The 17,466-nt window shown below is 42.2% G+C and overlaps 1 protein-coding gene across 2 annotated transcripts; it reads right to left on the bottom strand.

Annotated features, from left to right (window-relative positions):
- Positions 1-325: 325 nt before the first annotated feature.
- Positions 326-16,430, bottom strand: LOC146553397 (uncharacterized). Of its 2 annotated transcripts, none has more exons than XM_085254982.1 (3): positions 16,284-16,430; positions 2,138-10,252; positions 326-2,018 (listed from the first exon to the last, which is right to left on the bottom strand). In XM_085254982.1, exon 2 carries the CDS (start codon positions 10,218-10,220, stop codon positions 2,145-2,147), a length of 8,076 nt encoding a protein of 2,691 aa, XP_085111108.1. In that variant the 5' UTR covers positions 10,221-10,252; positions 16,284-16,430; the 3' UTR covers positions 326-2,018; positions 2,138-2,144. The 2 variants fall into 2 exon arrangements, with proteins under 2 accessions (XP_085111108.1, XP_085111109.1); XM_085254983.1 differs by lacking the exon at positions 16,284-16,430 and adding an exon at positions 15,327-15,573.
- Positions 16,431-17,466: the final 1,036 nt, after the last annotated feature.

The raw sequence follows: 17,466 nt of genomic DNA, 5'->3' as shown, positions 1-17,466 counted from the left end.
TTGAGGCAGAGGCAGCCAGAAGGGGACAGGGGGGGTGGTAGCTTCCTCTGAGGAGAGGAAAGCTCCTGCAAGATGTGACAATCTTCCCCACCAGTTGAAGAGCCCCCCAGGTGGCTCGATGCACCGGCGGCACCCTGCTCCAGGGCTGGGCCCCCATGCACCCACCCGCCCACAACCAACACACCAACCAGGACCCAAGCCCCCGAGGCCCGGCCCGGGCCCCAGCCCAGAGACGGAGCGCCCCCAGAACCTCACGCCCATCCCGGACCCACCCAGGGGCAGCCAGGCTACCAGGTCAGTAACCCACGTCCGTCAGCACAGACCCTCCCCTAGCCCCGCTGCACGCAGCCGCGAGGAAACAGTCACCTGAGAGCCAACAGAGCCCCTAACCGGACATGACCGCTACCCCGGGTTGGGCCAGCTTTAACCTGACGGATGAGAAACAACTATTTGGGAACTGCGACACTGCCTCACTCCACCCCGGCTGAAGCTAGAGATCAGAGAGAGACTGGTACCACTAGCATGCCATGAATTTCAACTACAGGAAGAGGCCCCTTAATCCCACCCACAGCCGCGATCTGGATATTGCACAAATAAATAATGAAATAAAATAGACTGAAAGTTTAACTTAGTAATTAGGAAGTCCTGTGTTTGGGTTCAATTTTCCGTAAACCTGACATTTTGTCTCTGTTTTTTTTTTCTTATAACTGTTGCTTCACACTAACGGTGCCTATTCCATCTAAAAACAGCAGCATGGTTTCCATATGACACAGAGTGATAACTTTGATTGAACCTGGTTGATTGAATCTTGATTAAATTTGTATTGTTGTTCTGACCACTTTGCAAAGACAAATTAAAAACTCACAAAGACAACCAGCTTGTGTGTAATTCAATTTAATCCAGAATTTCATAACAGTGGCCAATTATGTTTATAGGCCATATTTTCACCAATATGTTTTAAATATATTTAAATAAACTTTTAAAATATGTAATATCATATTGGTACATTTCCCTGCAGTTTTATTGTCCAGTATTGTGTAAAAACATTTCCATAGTAGTAAGGGAAATTACTACAGTTTACAGTAATCTGCACCACTGGAAGAAAACAGGAAATCACTGCAATTATTACTACTAACTCACTTTTATTTTGACAGAAATATTTTAGAGATATGGATATATGGTTTTCAGGTGAATACAGATAATATGTATTATAATTTCATTGTTAACCTCCCTCGCCACCACCATCATAGTTACACTGAATTAAACAGATAACGAATGGGATGCTGCTTACAGAGAACTACATGCAGGTTTTTTTCTGTAGCTTCTGTGATTCATTGCAAGCAGTTTCTTTATCTCCAGAGCTTCTTTCACAGTCAGGCTCTTGCAGAATCAGCAGTCACCTTGTGCTCCAACCAACAGAAAAGAAAATCAAGCTGCTAGATCTTAATATAACACATGTGTAGTTTATCTCTTGAACACTGGAGGACCCTCAGGCACTCTGGAGTTAATGATTTAGAAGCCTTTGAGAGTGATTATTAATGTACTTTAAGACACACTTTGTTGCTGCATTTTTGTGTCCTCTTTGTGCACTGGCTAAGGAGTCAGAACATGTGTGACCAATTTCAGCTGTTCATATATTTGAACATTGAGTTAAAAGGTGACAAATGTCAACAGGTCTCAGGTTTTAAAATCTTCCCTTTTTGTTATTGTCAACATTGGTATTGAAAGATTAAAACTATCACATCTAATATCACCACACTAATTTGCTGGACACAGTGTAATTATTGCTTTGCTACAAAGTCTAAGCAAGTTAACAAATTAATTTACAATCTATACTGAGCTAAAAATGGCTAAACAAACAGTTTTTTTCTGTGATAAGCACACTGAATACAAAAATTAAGTTAAAATTAAACCAAGGCACAGAGATATCTGATAATGATGATTAGGCAGGTGGAAGATCTCCAGGTTTTCACTGTACTTCATTTGCTTGTAAGAGTCACATTCTCCTCTCTCGCAAACTGAAAAGAAAACAGAAATCCACTCTGGTCAGATGCTTACCACAATGCATGCTACTCCAGGTACCTCCCATCCCTTTCATTATGAATCACATATAATATGATGTAAAATTTGATGTTACCTTTTCATCAGAGGAGGTTGGCAACTTCTTTCCTGTGTGGATCGTTTTGATCTTTGTAGCCCTGGTTAGCGATCCAATTATTAATAGTAGTTAGATGGTCATCTGTCATAACACCTTTGTTTTTAAGCTGGTCAGACCATCCCTTTACCATCTTTTCACTGTGGTGTGGAAAACTTTTTTCAAAATCTTTAAGTCTGCTTTTGCTTATATTTGTATTCTGGAAGTTTTTGAAGTTCCTGCTACTATCCAACCAGAATCTTGGCATTGAACCAAGGATTGTCAGCTTGAAAGTACCCACAACATCATTACTACTTATGGCTGCAGCCAAGAGGTCTCTGAAGGCTGGTGATTTTGTACTGGGAAATTCACGATGTACTTCTGCAGGCACATAAACTGTTGGAAGTTCACGGCCATGATATTTGTGTACATCAGAAATGTTCCCAGTAGATGAGTTTGTTGCCACTTCAAGCATGGCTTCTGCTAATCTGCTATTCTGGTTCAATTTTCTGGCCTTCAATATGCTACTGACTGGTGGCTGGTGATCTGCATTGATGAACTTTCCAATTCCTTTATTTCCTTTTGCATGTGTTTGCCAGTTTTTGTATTTTTCTACTTGGCCAACTAATTTCTGACGTAACTCTTTGCTTTCTTTTATGGCTTGTTTGGGTGCAGTTCCCTCTAACATGTACCAGTCCCCTCCCCTGATTGTTTCAGTTAATTCTTTCCGCTTGATGAAAGGCTCCCATTGGCCTGGGTAACTGAGGAGAGCATCAGCCTCCACAGATCGAAGACGATTTGCTTCCACAGTGATCTCTTCTTCACTGGCTTGTGGTTTTATTCCACGTGCCCAAGCAGAAAACAGACAGCTCTTGCCTTTGTTGTCTATGCTCACTGTCTGGTTGTTGATGTACACATCATAATGGCCATCGGGGTATTGGTCACTCTTTGGTCTGTAGATCAGGGTCACAGTTTGACTGGCATGTCGAGTGTCTGGGCTCAGCTCCTGCATTTTGGTAAGTCTTCCATTGCTGTCCTCTGTTAGGATGACAACTTTAGTGCCAGTGGCTTCTGACAGGACTCTGATATCAAGGATGGTGCCTGCAGTCGTGGAGTTCTTGATCTTTTCAGCATGTGATCGTGAGCGTTGACCTGCCTCTCCTTCAACTTTTAGGTTAGAATTTGGGTGTTTTGGCATGTATGCAATGTATCTGTTGTCCTGTCCAGCTCTGAGCTTTTCCTCTGTTCTTTCACTCTTTAAACCCTTTCTCACATATTTACCAATAACACCATTTGCCTTGTCTTTAACAATAGAAAACATGTGACTGGAGAACTTCTGGTGGAAAACTTCCACCAAAGCATCAGCCAATAACGTACTGATGGTGCTGCCTAAATCCTGCTTGAAATCTTTCAGCAGTTTAATGTCTTCTGCAGACAGATCACTTACATTCACAGTCTCTGATTTTCGTTGCTTTTCTTTAAATATTTTCAGCTGTTCATGAAAATTTGAAAAGAATTTGTCTGACAGGCTGAGCACTGCACTGATGGCTTCCCCTGCCAGTGTGACCATGTGGACACCTTGTATAACTGTCAGAATTGCTTTTGCTGTTCCTCCAGTGTGTGATTTAGCTTTTTCAATCACTTTGTAGAGGGATGAATTCAGTTTGTTCTGCCAGCTGAGGTCTGCATAGAATGGCTGTATTGCAGTTTTGCTTAAGTCTGTGAAAACGGCCAGCAGCTCTTCCTTTCTTCTCTCGTCATTCAGGAGATCATGAAGTTGTTTTTTGTCCTCAAGTTGTGAAAGAATAATGAGGTCTACTAATGAAGATGACGGCTCTTTTTCTATTTTTAATTTCACATCATGATCAGTTCTCTCTTTCACCTTGCTTTCGATTTCTTCTAATATTGTTTTAATTATTTCATCTTCTGCCTTTCCCAATCCAAAGGTGATGAGTTCTTCTGCAATTTTTTTAGCTGTGTGTTTTACTGCATTCCTCATATTTGTCTTTAAAACAGTACTGAAGCCATCTTTAGCTTGTCTAGAGAGAAATTTTGGCATTGACTTAAGCTGTTTGCCAAATTTAACTAAGGATTTAAAACATTTGAAGCCCTTTGAAATCAGCTTTCCAACTCCAAACCCAATGAGAGAGACACCAATAGAAATGGCTTTTTCTATAGCCCATGACTTCCAGCTGAATTCTCCTGTCACCATGGCCTCAATGCCAGTGATGCAGTCTGATATTCCCTCAATAATCAGTCCCATTCCAACTTGAGCAAATGTTCCAAATGTAAATGCAATGAGCAGTGCTCCTCCAACAATCTGTAAAACTCCAAGAAAGAACACCAGCAGACCTTCCCATGAGAAACGAGGCTTTTCTTCCACAGAAAATACATATTTCAGACCTCGTCTATAGAGATTGTAAGCTTCATCTTGGAGATCTTTATCAGCATCTGAAAATAGTGAGAACATTGGGGATTTTGGGGCCATTGCATCCCTCCCTTTCTCTCTTATTTCTCGTAACTTTTGGATGGCCTCAGTAATGTTTTTTTCAAAGTAACTATACATTGTGGACCTGGTTGATAACTGTTTTTCCAGGCTGGTTGTGTTGCTGTTGGCTGAGTCTGCAGAGGACATTTTTACAAACTGAAGACAGACTATTAGTTCCTCATTAAGAAACTTCAAAGATTCCTGTGCCTTTGTTAGATCATCTATGGCCTTAGTGAGGTAATCTGATTTCTTTTGTTGTATAGTGCAGTATGCATGATTGTAAAAAGCTACAGCTGCCCAGCTTTCATCCTGTTTCATGGCTTTTTCAAACAGTCTGGCTGCAATATCCCACTTTTTTTCATCCAGTGCAATATTTCCAAACTTGATATAGTGATAAATGCTGGAACTTGGTGAAGTCTGACTTTCAGACTGACTTTTTGCCTTTGACAAATCAGCTTTCAGACTCTCTTGCAGTTCATTTCTTTTCAACTGATCAATTTCTTCTGATTTAGTTTGCAGCCAAATCCCCCAGAACTCATTCATGATGGCAACAACAGCTCTTTCCTCGTCTCCATCAGTGGTGTCATAAATATCTTGAAGTGTTTCACAGTATTCTGAAAAAAGGTCCTCCCGCAGTTTCATCTCAGCAACATCGTTCATCATGTGTTTTATCTTTTCTGCTGCAAGTCTGTCTCTTGTGCTCTTGGCTTCCTCCAGAGAGGACACTGTGCTGAAAGATGGCTGCAGGTGTTCGGTGGAAATGATTATCTGAGCAGATCCAGGTTTACCTTTGCGTGCAGTTCGTCCAAAAGCCTGGAGTTCCACCCTCGTATTTTCAGAAAGGAAGGAGAGGATCACAAATAACCCTCCATTATTGTTCACCTTTGGGGACACTTTTATGTCTGTGCCACGGCCGGCAAGGTTTGTGGCAACAATGACATCACCAGGAAGCAGCTCCTTGTCTATTTTACTCAAACTGTCTCTGTCACTGCGGCAGTAAAGAATCAATTTTTTATTTGGGATGCAGCTCTTCAGCTCTTCGTAGATCTCTTTGGCTTTGTTTATAGTTTCACAGATCACCAACGCTGCTCTTCCTTCTCTGAATGAATTTGGGGAACTCTGAGCTGTGACCACATCTTTTATTTCAGATTCCCATTCTTCAGCTGTTTTTTTCAGAGTACCTTTGACCTCAAATAACTTTTTCCTGTTGAATGTTGACATTTTGCACACAGAGAGATTTGGATACAGGTCCTGCAAAAACTGAATGTCTGCTTTGCTCCCCAGTGTTCCTGTTGTTCCGTATATTTTCCCCTGGTATTTCTCAAAAAAAGAAACGTTGGAAATATAATTTGTCACTGTTGAAATTGTGCTCAGTTTGACTTGGTGTTTAATCTCCACAAACTGCTGCAGACCATCCCCCCATTTCTTATTCAGTTCAACAATACCAGTGGATCTGAAGTCCACTGGACAGACGTTGTCATTTTCTATGACATATTCTTGTCCTTGTTTCAGTAACATTGCCAGAAAGGCATTCTGAACCCACACTGAGACTTTCTTCTCCACCAGAGTCTTCAAGAATCCAGGAATGCTGATTTTTTCTGTATTGTTTTCACATGGGGTGTACTGAATCCTCTCAGAGATCATTTCTGCAATGGGCTTGACGAGAACTTCTTCTGACTCATAGAGAGGACAACACAATCCTTCCTCCAGCACAAGAAATGAAAGCTCTGGGATGTCCCGGTCATTATATGGACTGCACTTTTGAAGACAGAGCAGTCTCTTGTCATCTAGCGTGTAAACAGTAAAGCCATAAGGCACATAGTCCTCAATTTCTTTGAAAAAGTCAACCATAGCATCCTGACTCACTGTTTTCAGTTTACTGAGAATTTCATGGTTTTCACTCTTGTAGATATCTTCTGAAAATCCTTTTGGTACAATGTTGGATTCTTCAGCAATAGTTAAAATGTCCATTGGATCACTAATTTCAGTGTCTTCTGTGTTCATTGAGTCATAGATGGCCTTGAAGAATGAAGCAGGAGGACCTCGTACAAATGTCTGATGTCCTGTAGATAGGAAGCCATACTGACTGACGTGGCTCCAGATCATGGTGAGAATAATGTTCAGGTGCTGCATGGACACCATGGGGCTGGACAGGTATGTCAGCTGCACTCCCTGATCCAGCAGCAGTGAGTCCACTTCATCGATAATGATGCACTGAAAGTTACGATCAGCCCTCACATCCTTCATCTCAAATATTTGGCGAAGGTGATCAGCAGCAAAGGCTTCAATGGTTCCATAGACCACGTCCTTCTGATAGCATTCTTTCCGATCTTTATCCTCATTTTTATTTGTGTTTGTGTCGACTGTAATGCCAAAGTATTTGTAAAATTCTGCCCATTCTTCAGCATCTCTTTGGCATAACACAGAAGAGCTGGACACCACATCCACCTTTTCACCTCTAAGCACACGCAGCACTGCAAACATCGCTATGACACAAGACTTTCCTTCTCCAGTTCCCATCTCCAGGAGCTTCCCAGTGTCAGACAAGGCCAACAGGCACCAGCTTATCATCTGAGTTGTCCTGGGAAACCACTTCCTTTCAGCTTTGTGGAGGTGTACAGCATTGCATAAGACTGCAAGGACCTGCTGTAAATCCCCAACCTCCATGCTGTGACTCAGAGTCCTAGCTCGCTGTATGTCTCTGTGTTTTTTAATTTCACCAGTTTTGATTAAGTTTGTTACATGAGTTACTATGTTGTATGATTTACTCAGTGTTTGTTCATCAATTTCTTTCATCTGCTGTATTTCATAAAAAAGGTTGTCAATGCTTTCAGTTTTCTCATCTTTAAGGCTCTTTTCTAGATGCTGGATCAGATTCTTAGTTGTGCATGAATCTATGAGCTCAAGGAGAGATTTATTGTTTTCATCTTTCCACTTAGAGGAAACCTGATATGTTTCCATCAAATGTAAAATCTTCATGATGAAAATACAGTTTTGATCATAGTGGTGGTCAGTTAATGTTCCAAGAAGGTTTAAGACCTCTACTGGTGACCAAAGTCTTTGTTCCCCAAGATTTGAAACCATCTTGAAGACTTCTTTGGTTTCTTTGTCTAAGTCTTGGAATTGTTCCACGCAGGCAAATAAATTCTCCAAACAACATTTGCCTGCAGGATCTGTCATGTTTTTAACAGCTTCTGTTTCTCTAGCAAACACTTGCAAGAGATTTTCAAGAAAAGTCAAAATAAAGATCTCATTAGAAAGCATTTTCTTCCCGGTGATTTTCTTTGAGATGGTGATGATTTTTGTGTCAGTGGTTGTATCTTGGTTTAGATTGCTGTGGAGCACCTGAAAAAGGGCCTTAATGAACATGTGTTTCAGTCCCACATCTTCACTGTGAAATTTACTCATGAGGTTCTGCAGGACCTCCGCAGCAAACACCAGGGAGTCATCGTCTTTGAGTCTTGAAAGCTCCAGAGCATGCAGAACACTGAGACTTTGTTTTTCAATAATAAATCCACGACTAAACTGTGTATGCCCTGTTTCCATTGCCTCTATGCCACGTTGAACATAATCTGACACAAAATCATCCATTGTACCATAAACAATGTCTGCTTCATAGACATCCTGGAATGATGGGTCAGTCTTCTTCATGTTTGTGTTAAGTGAAATGTTAAGGTGCTTGTAGAAGTCAGACCACTCCTTTGTTTGCTCCTCTGAGTGAACATCGGAGCTCAGCACAATGTCCAGTTTGTTTCCCATGCAGACTTGCATGGCTGCAAACATGGCTGTAACACATGGGTCTTCTTCCACACCAACCAGTTGTACCACTCCACTTTTATGAGTCAGCACCAGTCCACACCACCGCACCATCTGCCTCACCGTGGGCCACCGGCCTCTTATGTTGAACACTGCTTTGCAGAGCTGACACAGACATTTCTGTATGTTGTCTGCATTCAAAGATTCACATTTAAATGAATCTTTCATAAAAGTTTCTTCTTTTGGTACATTTTCTGTATATTTCAGGACACCAGTGTTAATGTTTTTTATCATATCAATGACAGAGTCATCCAAATTCCACAACATCTTTACTTCTGCTAGAACTGCAGTTACACTGTTCTCATCGTTTCCTCTTAGAGTCTTTTGTAAATCCTGACAAAATCTCTCAGGAGCAGCAGATTCAAGGAGCTGGATTAGAGAGTGCCCACAGTCATCTATCCAGTCTGGTGGTATGTCATACACTCGTACCAAGGTAAGGATTTCAGTTATGGAATCATCATCTGCATATTTCTGTGACAGTGCTTTAAGCAGAGTGACTGCTTCCATTGGAGTCCATTGGTTTCTTTGTACAAGTTTGAGGAGCATTTCAGTGGATTTTGAGTGGGCTTCTTTTCCATTTAGATCTGTGAGTGTGAATAAGAGAAGCTTTAAACACTGGATTTCCATCTTTAAAGTGAACACAGAGGCTCTTCCAACTGCACTCTGCAGTGATGATGTGAGGGTGCTCAGGAATTCAATTATAAAGAGGTTCTCAGTGGAAATCTCATATTCTGCCCATTGTTTGGCTATGAGGACAGCATCATTATCAGATCTGCTACCATCACTGAAAAAGTGCATCAGGCTCAGATACAGGGCTTGAGACAAGAGGAAACTCTCAAAAACACCACATGCTGATTGGCTGATGGATACCAAAAGGGACTGCATATGATTGGAGATGGTTTGTAGGGAAACTCCTTCAGATATTTCCAGAGACAGAGCACAGAGCTCTGTGATGAACACCTGAGTGTGCTGCAGAGTGCTGATGGATGGAGGAGCACTGATCCACTCATCAAACAGAAGTTTGTCCAGGACTGAAAGGATCTCACTGAGCTGATCAGCTGTGAGCTGACTCAGACTGAGATTTGAAAGTGGAAGACTGCATTTCACTGAGAGGATTTCAAGAAACTCATCACTGTCACTGCCTGATTCATAGCTGGCTTGAAACTCATCCAGATGCCCTATTAGAACATCTCGTTTGGACTCACATTCATCTAAGATGTGGCTGCTCAATTTTTTCTCAAACTGCTCTTTAGCTTGTTGGTGAGATTCTTTTAGTCTTTGATTCAGTTTTTCTTTCTGTTGCTCCTCCTCTCTTCTCTTCCTTTCCTCCTCTCTTCTCCTCTCCTCCTCTCTTCTCTTCCTCTCCTCTTCTCTTCTCCTCTCCTCCTCTCTTCTCTTCCTTTCCTCCTCTCTTCTCCTCTCCTCCTCTCTTCTCTTCCTCTCCTCTTCTCTTCTCCTCTCCTCCTCTCTTCTCTTCCTTTCCTCCTCTCTTCTCCTCTCCTCCTCTCTTCTCTTCCTTTCCTCTTCTCTTCTCCTCTCCTCTTCTCTTCTCATTTCCTCTTGATCTCTGATTGGCTTATTAAAGCAATAATCACACTCATATGCATCATTGTAACCAACTGGTCTGTAGTATTCACCTCCATTAAACACATGTACGTGTCGCCCATGAATAGTACTTTGGTATAAGTCATCAAATGATTTGCATGGAGGCAAGACTTTAAAACATTTGCAGCATCTCAGGGAGCTTCCCATGTTACTCTCCTTTGGTAATTCATTACCCATTTTTGATGTTTTGGTGTCTAGAAGAAAGGTTTCTAGAAGAAAAAAAAAGAAAGAACAACTTAATGATCACAGACTACCCCAAGGCAGTGCCAGAGCATTTAGGCAAAAAGTATCACTCAAGCGCTGTTTTAGGTCATCTCCCAAGACAGGATCCTGGGATCAATTGGGATAGAAGGCAGAGGCAGTGATACAGGAAACAAAAATGAGCCTGCCAAGCTGGTGAGTGAGAAAGGGTAAAGAAAACACTGCACAAACCTACGCTGCCCAGCCTTTTCCTCACAAACCACGATTATTAACAAAGGGGATGAGCTGAGGCTACAGCTGGAAGATAATAGACTCACTGGGGACTGCTGCAGAGGATTTACCCAGCAAAACCCAATGCACTTGTCAAGACAGAAACCAGAACTCAAAGAAACAACAGCAAGGTGGGGGTCTTTCCCTTTATATTAATGAAAAATGAGCAAATAATACTAAGACTGTGGACAATCACTGCTCTCCAGACTTAGAGTTTGTGAGATTTTTCTTCCTCGTGAGATTCAAGCTATTCTGACCACGGCACTAGATATAGCTTCCAATGCTAAATCTAACTCAGCCCTTAGCCTTCTACATAATGCCATTCACACCCACCTGAATAAGAAAGATGAATAAGAAGCAGCACACATTAAAGCTGACGTCTTTAATCATGTGGACTTAAAAGTAGTGTTCCCCAAATTTCACCTGCATGTAAACTGTGCTACATCTGCGAAAAGGATAAAGTCTGCTCCAACATTAAACAGAGCTACTACAAAGCCTCACCATCACCCGCCTGGGCCAGTTGGACCACATATCCCTGTTTATGTTGCCAGCTTACATCCCCCTCGGGAAATGACCCCCCCCCCCCCCCCCCCCCCACCACCACACACACACACACACACACGCGCACCCCCACCCCGCCACATTTGTAAAACAAAAAAACTGTTAAGTTTTTTTTTAACAATGTATAAAAACAAAGCTGACACTTGTGAGACTTCATTAGAGGTGTAAGCATCACAGAAGGCGCCTTTTAAGACAGAACAATATGAAGGAGATTTTTTTCTATCCTGCCTTTTATAGCAGATAATCCCTTAAAAATATTCTGCACTAGATCAAAAATGGAAGAAAACCCGGCCCTGGAGCAGGGTGCCGCCGGTGCGTCGAGCCGCCTGGGGGGCTCTTCAACTGGTGGGGGGGATGGTCACATCTTGCAGGAGCTTTCTTCTCTTCAGGAACTCTCTGCAGGAGGGGGAGATACAGGAGAGGTGGAGGAAGATCTCAGCCTGGGCGTTTACCGTCTTATGTAGTCTGGAAGATGTGTGGATGGTGGGGTGGGTGCAGTTTTCTCTGTGGTGGGGTTGGGTGGACTGTCCAGGGCTCTGTGGAGCCGGGGGGCGCTACTGCACTGGGCCCCGGTCTGATGGGCCTGGGCCCCCCTTCCCTGGCGGGTCGTGGAGGGTGGGAGTGCCTACTGGGGTCAGCGGGGGAGCTGGCCCCAGGGAGGGGTTACCTGCCCCTCCCTTCCTTCCCTCCCCATCTCCAGCTGCCTCCCTCTTCCCGCTCCTCCACAACCACCCACACATGCAGGGCCTTGGAGTGGGGGTATGTCACCAGGGTGCAGAGGAGGCTACCCCCCCCCCCCCCCCCTCTGTCCCCTTCTGGCTGCCTCTGCCTCAATTTTATCCCACAACTTAGACATTCACATTATTCACACTCTCATTACACATACATATAGGATCTTGGGGGTGGGCACAATCACGGAGTCCAAATCACCATCAGGGTGTATACCTCACCCCTGACGTCGTTGCCCACCTCTCAATTTTAAATACACTTAGTCATTGAGGGCTAGCAGGAGGGACTATGCGCTTACCTGCTGCTCTCTGGCAGGTAGCTCCATGCCCTCCTGGGTTTTAATTGCACCTTAGAACACATATGCATCAACACTACAATGAGCGGGTGGAGGGAGGTTTGGAGTCTTCTCCCACCCCCATTCTCTGCGGCCTGCTGGAGCGGGAGGGCTAGTAGGAGGAGTTGGCCGTCCGACTGCGGTCTGGGGTGTGGGGCCTCCCTGCTGCTGCGGAGTCGGGGTGGTCTGCCTCTCCCCACCGCAGGGAAAAGGGTAACACCACCTGGGTCTGGGTGCAATTCCCCCCTCCAGGGGCAAGGGTACCTAGACCCGGTTTGTAGAGTACGCTTGGGGAGTGTGATCGTGTGTACAACGTCTCTTTATGGCTGTCTCCACGTTGGTTGAGTGTGGAGTGAGTGCATATGAGAGCATGAGGGTGGGAATGGATGTTTGTATCTGTGTGTGCCTGTATGTCTGTGTCTATATGTCAGGTTGGGTATCAGACGCCACCTCTCTGGGGACACCTCAGGCCCTCCAAGGTTTGGAGGCCTATCTCCACCCACCACCACTTCCCCTGCCGGTGGCGGACTCCCTCAGGTGTCGGTGTGTTGGTGGTTCTTTGTGTCTGGGGGTGGGCGTCCGGGTACACACCGGCTCACTCCTTGGCGGCCGCTTGTCGGGGCCTGGGGCCTGGGGCTCGCTCGGGCCCCTTTGGAGGTGGGGTGCCCCCGGCCTCTCGGCCTAGGGCTCGGTCACTCAGGCGCAGCTGGGGGCCGGCGGAGCTCACGGGCGCGTCACTGCAACTCCCCCTGACTTCTGCTCCGCGGCTGCTGGGCGAGCCCTCATCTGGGACTCTCCTCAGCTCTTTCTGGGACAGTGGCGCGGCTGCCCCTCTGTTGGTCTTCCATGGTCTCTTGTGTTCTGGGGGCCTCTGGATGTCTGGAGTTTTGATCTCCTCCATACCCGCTTCACACCCTGGAGGACGGGGCTGTGGCCCCCCCACACTCCCTAGCAGATCATTACATGGAGAAACCTTTGGAATGCAAGCATGCTGATCCACACAGGTATGCACACATGGGTATTCACAGACGCGGACTAAAGCTTTCTTGGCTGCTGCCTCAAAGCACACTGTGCGCTGTCTATCTTGCGTGCTACACAATATCGTTTATTACTTAGTAAATATTGATATCTATGACTAGCTAGTTTATTGTGATGGTGCTTTGTTTTCTCTATTATTATGTTGCTCTTTGTTGTTTGCTGTCTCCTCTGTTTGTTTTTTTTGTTTGTTTGTTTTTTTTCTCCATACAGGTGACCCAGGAGTTCTTTTTTTTTTTTCTCTCTCTTCCCCCCCCTTCTCACCGTCTCTTCTCCCCTTTGGTTTTCTTTCTTTCTCTCCCCCTCTTTCTCTCATTCATTCCCCCTGTCCTATTTATTAAAAAAAAAAAAAAAAAAAAAAAATGACAAAGGATGAACTGAAGCTCTGCCATCACGTAATGTCGCATACTGCTGTTTCTGATGTCATTAAAAAAAAAAAAAAAAAAAAAAAAAAAATGGAAGAAAACCATGAATCAACATATGAACATTGCCTGATGCTGAACAAAGTTTCAGAGGTTTTATTAGAGACAGAGCTAAGCATTTTGCAATTTGGCATAATTTGTAAAAGTTTCAATTTCTCTGGTATTGAACAGCAGAAATTAGGCTTTCTTGTCAGAGGTCATTTTTGAAAAAGTAAATAAATAAATAATAGTGGGCGACAGTGCTGTAAAGAACAGTAGACTGGTGAAAAAGCTTGCACACAATTGCAGCCAGTGACATATTTACCAAAAGAATCTTTGAAAAAAGTGGGATACAGTAATATTGTTTTCCAATGGAAACTAAAAAACAGGTCACTGCCTATTCAAATACACTCAGCACTGAAGTCATTAGACTTAACCGAGTAATAAAACAGATTTGCTCCTGGGATACACTGCATTGGCCGTTGGAGTCTGGGGCTCAAGCTCATATATGTGTGGAAGTAACAAAATAATTTCAGAGTATTTAATCAAATAAATGTTCAGTTTATTCCAAAATAGAAAAGGCTTTTACTTTGAATTACATCTCTGCTCTCCTTGTAATATATGCATTCAAATAAAATAATTTGAATGCAGCTAAACAGAAACAACATAAAAAGACATTACATTTTCAACTTCGTTTAACCCGATTTAAGCCTAGAAGTCTTTTACCACATGTTGTGGGCATCTGTTGAATTAACAGCAGTCTTTTTCTTCTTTTAAAGAAAGACATAAACTCATCATTTCAAATCCTGTTTGTAAATTGCTTCCATTTTACATTTTAAGCACCCCCAAAACAAAAGCTTCCCTGTCAACTTGTGGCATCACGGCAGCATCTTAGTACCATCTAAGTATGTTTCTCTAAGTAAAAAGGTGAATGGTGATACTGTCATGTTTGGAGTTGGTTCAAGTGTGGACCCAAAAGCAGACAGAGGAGGAGGCAGATTGCAAAGTGAAGCAAAACTAAATATAACATACATGAGACAAGAGTTTCCAAAATAAACCAGGAAATAACTAAAGCATGAGAACACCTTACACAGAGATGGGTGGTATATACTGAAACAGTGACTAAAAGCAAACTATAACCAAGAACTAAGCTAGATAGCAAAACTGTAAATAAGAATAGCCCAAGGATGAAAACAAAGAAACTAACCATGAATATTTGTAATAGAAAACTCCAAAAACTCAAAGCACCATAACACAGGACACCCCAAAATAAACATAAAAGCAAATGACAAGATTTTAACTAGCTGTCTCTCCAGCAATATGTTATATTGTGGACTGTATTGTGGATGCTGTCCCCAAATCTTAAATGAATAAATAAGATGTCATTAACACAGCAGTAGGCCCAGGCTATAACTAAACAATGGACACGCCATGCAGTTATGTCTTACATACTTGGCTTTGAAATGACGACTCTGGTTCAGTTTTGTTGAATTCCTATTTCCCGACTCAAGCAAAGGAGTGCGGAGTCGGGAAATAGGAAAAAAGGCCACACTTCAAATTCTTGCCAACTAATATTTTTACGTCCAGTAGATGTCCTACTAGAGCAAATGAAGCTTCAAGAAGCTTTGCGCTGGGGTGAACCAATTGGATGAAAAGCTTCAATGCTTCATGAAGCTTCATCTGCCCATCAGTTATCATGTTACTTGTTTTAATATCAATCTAAAACTTAATATTTGACCGAATAAAACTTACCGCAGCAGCAAGAAAAAATGGCGACCGAAGATTCTGAAATGCGAAGCTCCAGAGGAAATGAAGGCGTGGTCTAATTTAACACCCACAGTGTTAAAATGCAGTAACGACTAAAGTCCACACTTACACTTTTCAGGAATCAACTCCCGATGTGTTATTTTAACTCGATTAAGTGTTGAACTAACTCGGAACTCTGTTGAAATCTACTAACACTGAAAAATCAACACTGGCATTTTTGCTGTGTATATGTGAGGATGTAGAAACTGTGAAGAGAGAATGGGGGACTGAGAAACAACAAGGGAAAAGCAGAAGTGCAAAATGCTAACCGGTGTCTTATTTTACGAGTAATATCTTTGACAGCCCATGTTGCTCATATGCAGAGGAATTTGGCTGAAAGTCTTTTCTCCTCAGTGCATCTCTCCATCAGTATTTTCTAACTGTATCTTTGGGAAATATAAACATGCAAAACAAGTCCATCTAAACAACACCATGCAGCTCTGTGTGTCTTCATAGCTCCAAATTAGGTTAACTTAGTGTGTGGACAGTAACCTTATTGCCATCTGTCAAACAGATTATTTAATAGCCAAATCTAGAAATGAACACACACACACACAACACACAAAATACAGCACTTACTTTCTTGCTATGTCAAAATAAAAGCAATACGAAAACAACTTCTCATCATTAAGTTTTTTTTATGCTTTATGTGTAATAATGGCCATAACTCCTAGTAGTTAATAGCCCTACTTTATGATAACCTCTTGAAGTTAAGCTAAAAGTCTGCGCATAAATCACATTTTGACTAAAGAAATATGCATTAAAATCAGTCATTTAATCAAATCAAATTTGATTATTGATCACATATAAACAGATATGAAAGAAACTCCTTAGCTCACTCTGGATGTGCATGAAGTGTTCTGAAGTCTGCCACATATAAAATAACACATTTATGCTTTTCACCTGGCTCTTGGTGTGATTTCCTGCTGCCTCGACGTAAAGACAAAGGTACACGTCTTTGCTTCAGAGGATGTCCAACACCATCTGGGTTTACAGCTGTGTCATCCAGAAAACCACAGTTTGTGTCCCCATCGGAGCTTTTATTCTGCCCGTGAGTTTCGTTTTGAGTCGTTGTAACGGGACATGTTATGCTTTGTACGTTTTTTAAACTTTCTGTTTTGGGGTTGTTTCACCAGCTATTTACTTTTGCTTTCAGAGTTAGTCATTTGAGCTGTTTGCAAAGGTCAAGGCATGTAAGGGCTTAGAAACGTGACACTGAAAACAAATGTTGACTTTTCAGATTAAAGATATTTTCACTTGGACTATTCCACCAGGCTCCTCTCACAGTGGTACATCCCATCTTCCCAATATAGAAAAGTCACGTATTTTCTGAGAAATTTTGTTGAAATGTCCTTAATTTATGGTTGACCATAAAACGACAACGATGCATATTAAGTAGAAAACCTTGAATCAATAAATAAGTGAGTATAAAAGTTTGTTATGGTTTTTTTTCTCATTAGATTTACTCAGTTATTGCTTTTGGTTTTTTCTTTTGTAGATGGAGTGACTGAGCAAATGGGCTGGGTGGGACTCTCCTTTACAGATATGATCCAGACCAGTTGGAGGCAGAATATCATACAATTAAAACAACAACAACAACACCAACAAAACAAACAAAAACAAAAAAAATTCTAAATTTTTAATATTGATTTAATGAAATGAATAAACCTGTGATTTTAATGCAAAGCTGCCTCTTGTTATTTACATGTTAGAATCCTAATGTTTAATGGTAAGGTTAAAAAGGTTAAAAATATTTAAAACAGCATCATCACAACATTCATCCTGCCCATACATAAAGAAGCACAATAGTTTAAAGTGTTATTAGTAATTTGCTGTGTATCAGCAGAAATACCATTGAAGTCTTACTGCACTTTAGCAGTGACCTCGCTGCTGTTTCAGTATTGTGTTAGGGTACAAATATGATCAAGGATCAATGTCAGACTTCAACATATATATTCAGTTAAATTCAGTGATGGGAATAACAGCTTTATAAGTAACGGTGTTACTAATGGTGTTACTTTTTTCAGTAACAAGTAATCTAACTAATTACTATCATTACAATGCCATTACCGTTACTAACAAGAAA

The sequence above is a fragment of the Mchenga conophoros genome, linkage group LG18, assembly GCF_057382185.1.
Source record: "Mchenga conophoros isolate Kocher_MC1m ecotype Shallow Benthic linkage group LG18, M_conophoros_male_GT1.1, whole genome shotgun sequence".
In the NCBI taxonomy this organism is placed as follows: Eukaryota; Metazoa; Chordata; class Actinopteri; order Cichliformes; family Cichlidae; genus Mchenga; species Mchenga conophoros.
This window is presented reverse-complemented; position numbering and strand designations above follow the sequence as displayed.

What these genes read in the sequence shown, in the direction of transcription:
- LOC146553397 (XM_085254982.1), bottom strand. Translation starts at nt 10,220, where the DNA reads ATGGGTAATGAATTACCAAAGGAGAGTAACATGGGAAGCTCCCTGAGA.